This window comes from Acanthisitta chloris, unplaced genomic scaffold, assembly GCF_000695815.1.
Source record: "Acanthisitta chloris isolate BGI_N310 unplaced genomic scaffold, ASM69581v1 scaffold20691, whole genome shotgun sequence".
NCBI lineage: Eukaryota > Metazoa > Chordata > Aves > Passeriformes > Acanthisittidae > Acanthisitta > Acanthisitta chloris.
Genome location: NW_008655719.1, coordinates 1,684 through 8,997, shown reverse-complemented (window position 1 = coordinate 8,997; position 7,314 = coordinate 1,684). Strand labels below are relative to the sequence as shown.

Genomic DNA, 7,314 nt, shown 5'->3' with positions numbered 1-7,314 from the left:
CTGGCAGTGTTCACAGCCAGGTTGGCTAAAGCCTTGAGCAACCTGCTCTGGTGGGAGGTGTCCCTGCCCAGGGCAGGGGTTGAGGCTGGATGATCTCTAAGCTCTATTCCAACCCTTAACATCCTATGGAACTATGAAATCTGTGGTCCTACAGCAGGATGCTACTTGTGCAGAACGATTTCACAGAAGCCTCCTGCTATGCTACAGAAAAATCATAGAAACAGAGTGGTTTGGGTTGGAAAGGACCTTAGAGTTCCAGTTCCACTCCCTGTCATGGGTAGAGACACCTCCCACCAGCCCAGGTTGTCCAAGCCCCATCCAACCTGGCCTGGAACACTCCCAGGGATGGAGCAGCCACAGCTTCTCTGTGCTCAGCTCTTCTGTTGCTGGTTTGCTCCCTGCAGTATTCCCAGTCTATCTGCCCTTACATGCTGTGATGTTTGCACTACTGCACTGAAACAATCATAGAGCCATGGAATATCCTGAGCTGGAAGGGACCCACAAGGATCATCCAGTCCAACCCGTGGCCCTGCCCAGGACACCCCAACAATCCCAGTATGTATCAGAAAAGGACTTTTCCTGCCTTAGAGTGAACAGTGTGGCTATTAGAAGCCCCAAAAGGGGAGACTGAGGGTTATTTTCAGCCAGCACAATGCCCACATGTGGACTTTGATGTCCCCTGTAATCCTGCAGGAACATGTGTGACATCCTGTCCTGTCCTCAGCCTTCACATCCTGACAAAGTTTCCCAAGCTTTGGAATGAAACTCTGTCAGTTCTTAAGGTCTTGTCAAACTTTCTCACCATGTGCACAGGCTGGATAAGCTTGAGAAAATTCTCCTTGCTGCAGCCCTTTCTCTGGAAGGTTTAACTCTTTGCCATCCTCTGCTAAAGACTCTGAGGATTTGCTTCTCCCTGTGTGTGGGTTGGGGATTTGTAGTGAGTCTGGTGTTATCCCACAGGAAAATGTAGACTCAGTTTTGGATGACATAAATCACAGTGCTGTTGTGGAGCTACAAGCACTGATACTGCCAAGGGCCTGAAATGTGTGGAGTAACTCCATCCTCTGCTCCCTTCCCAGTGTTTCCTCAGCTCCTCATTTTGCTCCTGCCTGAGGACTCTGCTGGATGCACAACTTCAAGCCAAGTGTTCTTTTTGCTCTTCCACCTCCCTAAAGGAGTTGTTCCACATTCAATAAGCTGCCAGCTGCCATCCTTTGTCCCTCACTCACAGCCTGTGCCTGGTGCTTGGCCACCCAATCCATGCTGAATCGAGTCTTTACCTGGGCCCTTTGTGTCCCACTCAGGGGAGAATATGGTGATTTTGAAGGAAGTGTGGACAACCTCAGTTTGTCTCATTGTGAGTGTGCATGACTCTTTGTATGGAAGCTGCACTGGTTTGGAAGTGGCTGAAGCTAATGGAAGCAATGTCTTGTGGAAGGTGGAGCTCACTTTGAGCACAGATGCTTGAAGAATGGGTTACTCAGAGCAGGAGCTGTGCTTGCCAGGCCACATTCCTCACTGGGGCTGGCCAGGTGTACCACAGACAATCCCACGAGCTTGAGTCGCCTCACTGCCCATATCTGATCTCTGAATCCCTCCTTTGCTTCTTTCCTTGTGGCTTCTTCTTGTCCTTGAGTAGAGCAAACATTCCTGATCAGCACCTGTGCCATGGAGCCAGGCTGGGAGAGCTGGGGGTGTTCAGCCTGGAGAAGAGAAGGCTCCAGGGAGAACTTAGAGTTCCTTCCAGTGACTATGGAGGCTCCAAGAGAGCTGCAGAGGGACTTGGGACAAGGGAGGACAGGACAGGACACAGGGAATGGCTTCCCACTGCCAGAGGGCAGGGCTAGATGGGATATTGGGAAGGAATTCCTGGCTGGGAGGGTGATGAGACACTGGCACAGGTTGCCCAGAGCAGCTGTGGCTGCTCCATCCCTGGGAGTGTTCCAGGCCAGGCTGGACAGGGCTTGGAGCAACCTGAAGCAGGGACAGATGGGATATTGGGAAGGAATTCCTGGCTGGGAGGGTGGTGAGACACTGGCACAGGTTGCCCGGAGCAGCTGTGGCTGCTCCATCCCTGGGAGTGTTCCAGGCCAGGCTGGACAGGGCTTGGAGCAACCTGATCAAGCTGGTATCTCTGCTCATGGAGGGGATAGGAATGAGATGAGCTTTAAAGTCCCTTCCAACCCATTCTGGGATTCCCTGATAGCCTAAGAGAGTTTCTCTTAGGTGTTGATGTAGCCATGGATGAGATAGGTGGAGGTCAGTGTTGCTGTGCTTGAATGGAAAGCTGGAACTACAGCTATGTTTAGGGGCCCTCTGACCTGCTTCCCTTGACTCCCCAGAACCAAGGGAGTAGCTCAGTTTCTGCAGGACAGGGATTTGCCAGGCCCTCGGGCTGCCCCAGGGCTCGGAGGGCACAGCTGGCTCCTGGAAGCTGCCAGCAGCATTCCTTCTCCTGCTCCATGCTGGAAGGGAATGCAGCAGTGGGCAGAGCAGGCCCAGCAGCTGTGCTGTGTGTGCTGCCTGCACAGAGGGATCATATCCTCTCCCACTCCTGTTTTCTAGTGAAATACACTCAAATTGTTGTGTTCCCTCATTATTAGTGTCTGGGTGCTCTGAGGTGCTGTGCTGCTGGGATACCAGTGCAAGGGGCCCCCCAGGCCTGATCTCAGGGTAATCTCTGCTTGGTGCTTAGTCACATGCCCCAAATGTAAGGGTTTAGATCCGTTTCAAAGTTCCTTAGGAGCTTTATTCCAGCACCAGCTGTTGTTCTGCAGCTGAATTTGCAGGGCTGAAGCATTGGCTTTGCAGAAACAAAGCCTGAGGGACTCTGTGCTTGCCACAGGGGAGGTACAGGGCAAGGTGGGGAGCAGGAGAGAGTGAAGGAAGTTGGGGAGCAGGAAGGGGTGTGAGGGAAAGTGGGAAGCAGGACAGGGTGCAAGCAAAGCAGGAGAGCAAGGGAAAGTGGGGAGCAGAAGGGAGGTCAAGGGAATCTGGAAGAGCAAGAGGGTGTGCAAGGGAAGCAGGAGAGAAGGAGAGTGTGAGGGAAACTGGGAAGCAGAGGGAAGTGTAAGGGAATCTGGAAGAGCAAGAGGGTGTGCAAGGGACGCAGGAGAGAAGGAGGGTGTGAGGGAAACTGGGAAGCAGAAGGAAGTGTAAGGGAATCTGGAAGAACAGGAGGGTGTGCAGGGGAAGCAGGAGAGCAGGACAGGGTCTGAGGGAAGCTGGAGAGCAGGAGGGGATGTGTGAGGGCAGTTGGAGAGTAGGAGGGGGTGAGGGAAGTTGGGGAGCAGGAAGGGGTGTGAGGGAAGTTGGAGAGCAGGAGAGGATGTGTGAGGGAAGTTGAGAATGTGCAATCTGTGGAGGTTGTGCAAGGAGCTGTGGCTCACGGAAGGGCACTGAGCTCATCCTGGCTGCAGGAAGCTCTGATGGGCACAGCCTGGGCTCAGGCTCTCCTGCCAGGAGCAGGTGTGTTGGGAATGCTCCAGCACATCTCATCTCCTGGCAGGCTGGGGCTGAGGCTGGCACACAATAGCCTCTCACATCTCTTTTACAAACCCATTTTGGGGGCAGAAAACTTGCGTCCTGCCAAGTTCTATTAACAAAGGCCAGCCTTAAATAATGGAGTGAGCTCTGAGTGAGGGCAAGAACTCTCCTTTTGCGAGTTCTCTAACAGTTTCCAGGCTTGGATTTCCATGTTGCCACCCCCTTGCTCTGATTTCTGCCCTACCCCATGCCCTGCCAGCAGCAGTGGTGACTGCTGGGGCAGAGTGCCCTTTCCCTGCAGGAACAGCTGCCTGTCCCAGTGTAAGGCACACGGACAGGAAGCCCCTTGCTGCCCTGGGGAGCACAGGTGTTGGTGTTCCCACATGCCAGGCTTTTTGTTGGTTTTCCTAGGAGAAGAAGAAGAAAAAGAAGCACAAGGCTAAGGAATCCTCCGAGTCAGACTCAGACAGCTCAGACTCGGACAGTGATGGAGCTCAGCCCTCCAGCAAGAGGCACAAGCACTCAGGGAAGCCCAGCAAGGCTTCCAAGAAGAAGAAAAAGAAGAAGCACAGGAAGTAGCCCTGAGATTGAGCAGGGCCAGGTGGGAATGCTGGCATCGCCATCCCTGGTGATGAGGAGTGAACAGGACAGGATCAGCACTCCTCCCGCTCCAGGGACAAGGAGTTTCCTTCTAAAAGTAACACAGGCATGTGGTGTTACAGGTGTTGACCTTGAGACACGGTGTCCTCTGTTACCTTGGGCACAGGCTGCCCCTTTCTCCCATAACTTCTGCCAGAACAGGCTCATGACACCCTCCATAGCCTCTCATGTCCCATAGCCTCGTGTTTGGCTGGGTGTGCTGCCAGCCTGAGCCTGTGTGTGTGTGACATCAACCTCATCTAGTCATCTGCAGCAGTTGGAGTGGCACAGCCAGGCTCTCCCTGCCTGTCCCCACACCAGTCTTGGGGACTAGGAGTAGTTGTTGCTGAGCCTTGTGGTGGGGCCATATCCTCCTTGCTGGTATCAGCATGGAGCCACTTGGGTTTGGGCTGCAAACCTGCCCCCAACTCTGTCTGCAAACATTGGGAGTGAAGGAGCAAGAAGCAAATGGGGCAGTGGAGATATTGTAAGTAAACATTGACTGTGGAGTGTTTGCTGCCTTGGAAAGTGATGGAAAATAAATCTCTGCCTGTACTTTGGACCAGGTCCTTTCTTTTGTACCCTCCACACTTTGATTTGGTCAGGGAAAGTACAGGGCTGGCTGGGTGGGAGGGAACAGATCTGCATGGAAGGGTTTTTTTGGAAGTCTTGGCTGCTTCCAGAGGTCCCTGGGGGTGGGAAGGGGGTGTGTGGTGAGCTAACCCATAGGAGAAGCCTGATGCCTACTGGAAGGGAGCAACTGGAACATAAATCTTGTAACTGGAGCTGAAGGTCAGGGGAAAGGGATGGTAGAGGGTTGGGCAGTGACCTCAGAGGGAGCCTGCCAGGAGCAGGAGCAGCTTGTGCCTGCTGGGACAGATGTGCTGAAGGAATGGGGGGAAGAGTCTCTCCTGTGCCCTCTGACTCTGCAGGGAGGTGACAGTGCCATTGGCAACTGCCTGTTGGCATCACAGGAGAAGGACTTGGGGTTGCTGGTGCAGCTTGTGCTTTGCCCTTCCCTGTGCTTCTCACCCCAGTTGCCCTTGGCTCATCCCCCCACTTTGGGGCTGGTTCCCTTCCCAACCCACAGACCAAGTGCTCAGGACCTTGATTCCAGGCCTGCACCACCAGCTGATGCTCTGGCACCCTCTGACACTGGTGGAAGGATCCCTTTCTTGGGAGGAAGCGTGTCTGGGTCCTGGGTGATCCATGGTAGAGCTGCAGTGGGACTAAACAAATATTCCCCCTGGGAAAGCACATGTCTTAACAGCCTCTAATTTCCACAGCTTGGAGAAGCTGCTGGGATCACTGGTCATTAACCCCATCCCTGCCAGGGTGTCTGTGCTGACCCCTCATGCTGCTCCTGGGCAAGCCCAGGGTGCCACATACCAAAAAAGCCTTTTTCCAAGGAAACTGCTCACAGAGCTGTAACAACACGGCCTTTATTCTTTTTCCATATGAGTTTTCCCATACTTAGTTTAAAAAAAAACCAACCACAAACCCCCACCCAAGCCCCCTGAGCCCCTGGAGGCACCGGGGCAGGAGCAGCCCCAGCAGGGCAGTGGCTCTGAGCCCACGGGGAGCTGTGCCCGGCGCAGGGCAAGGATGGAGGCAATGCAGGGGTTAAAGTGGCACCATGAGACAGCTGGGGCAGCTGGGGACAGCGTCTATGTCGCCTTCTCGTAGATTCGGGTGGAGACCACGTTGCCCATGGTGAGAGTCTGGTGGCAGATGGTGCAGGAGGTCAGTGCTGCCCAGCCGGGACAGCTCCCACCCTGCCCTGCCCCGGGCTGAGCCCTTCCCACTTAACACCACCTCTAGTGCCTTACCAGAGTTAATTTCCCATCCTTCAGCTCCCGCACCAGCGATGTTTCCTTCCCTTCCCACTTCTGCACGTGGACGAGTTTGCCACCATCCAGCGTGACCAGAGACTGTGGGGAGAGAACAAGACCTGCTGTTACCTTCCTCCCTGGGGGTTCAGGGCACTGTCCCTTGCAGGGGTCAACACTGGGTGTCCTGGTGCTCACCCTGGAGCTCCACAGGGCTTGGAGTCAGGCTGTGAGCATCACCGTGGGGATACCCATCTGGCAGCATCCAGACTGGCTCGGTCAGCTCTGCTCAGCCCAGCCTGGATCCTGCCCTGGCCACAGCTGGGTCACAGTCCCTGTCCTGCTGCTGTCATGGTCACCCTGCCCTGTCTCACCCGAGGACACATCCTGCTCCGGGGCCAGCAGGACCTGCTCTCAGCCACTCCCAAGTTCAAAGTGGTGGCGCAGGTAGCATCAGTGCTTTGAGCCGAGGTTTCTCTGCCCTGTGGAGGGCACGGTGAGGGGTTTTGGAGGAGCTGATCCTGTGAACACGTCGCTGCTCGCAGGGCACTGTTTGCACAGCCATCACTGCTGGCTCAGCCGTGGGAGCTCAGCCCGTGCCAAGGTTAGTGTGACAGCACTGGGTGCTGCACTCCGTGGGGTTGTGCCGGGACAGGCATCGGCACTGGCACCAACTGCTCACCCCCATCCTGCCCCGTGCCCCCACCCAGCCTCTCCAGAGCTGGGGGATGCTCCTCAGGTGCCCCCAGGACTTGGGTCTGCCCATAGCTCAAGTGTTCCCACGGTCCAGGGCTCGCTCTGGGTGCCCCACAGAGCTCAGTTGTCCCCATTAGTTGGGTTGTTCCCACTGCTCAGGTGCCCCAGAGGTCCCTGCAGGGTTTGGGTGCTCAAACACAGCTAAGGTCTCCCCACAACTCAGCTCCCTGCACAGCTCAGGTGTCCCACAGCACTGGATCCCACTGACAGAGAGTAGATTTACGTTGGATATTAGGGAGAAATTGTTCCCTGTGAGGGAGATACTGGACTGGAATGGATTTCCCAGAGCAGCTGTGAGAGCAGCTGTGGCTGCTCCATCCCTAGAAGTGTTCCAGGCCAGGTTGGATGGGGCTTGGAGTAACCTGGGCTGGTGGGAAGTGTCTCTGCCCAGGGCAGGGAGTGGGATGAGATGAGCTTTAAGGTCCCTTCCAACCCAAGTCATTCCATGATTCCATGCAATCCTGGCTGCCCCACAACTCCACACACCCCACAGCGTGGCTGAGCCCCATTCCATGCAGCTCAGGCAGCCACCCTGGCCCCTCTGACCCATCATGTGCCCTCTGGTCGCAGGCCAAGGGACACCCCAAGGGCATGTCCCTAGACT

General features: G+C 55.3%; 2 protein-coding genes across 3 annotated transcripts in view; one reads left to right on the top strand and one right to left on the bottom strand.

Moving 5' to 3' along the window:
• ZCCHC17 (zinc finger, CCHC domain containing 17) overlaps positions 1 to 4,065 on the top strand; it is a 12,610-nt gene extending 8,545 nt beyond the window's left edge. The window contains exon 7 of one of the 2 annotated variants that reach the window (XM_009084044.1): positions 3,901 to 4,065. In XM_009084044.1, the coding sequence (XP_009082292.1) occupies positions 3,901 to 4,065 (165 nt within the window). Of the gene's footprint in view, positions 1 to 3,897 lie in introns of both variants that reach the window. The other variant, XM_009084043.1, reaches the window with a different exon arrangement.
• A 1,727-nt stretch (positions 4,066 to 5,792) lies between these two features.
• Positions 5,793 to 7,314, bottom strand: part of FABP3 (fatty acid binding protein 3, muscle and heart (mammary-derived growth inhibitor)) — a gene marked incomplete at its 5' end in the record, with an annotated part of 2,577 nt that continues 1,055 nt past the window's right edge. The window contains 2 exons of the mRNA XM_009084045.1: positions 5,793 to 5,846; positions 5,955 to 6,056. Of these exons, the coding sequence (XP_009082293.1) occupies positions 5,793 to 5,846; positions 5,955 to 6,056 (156 nt within the window). The remainder of the gene's footprint in view (positions 5,847 to 5,954; positions 6,057 to 7,314) is intronic.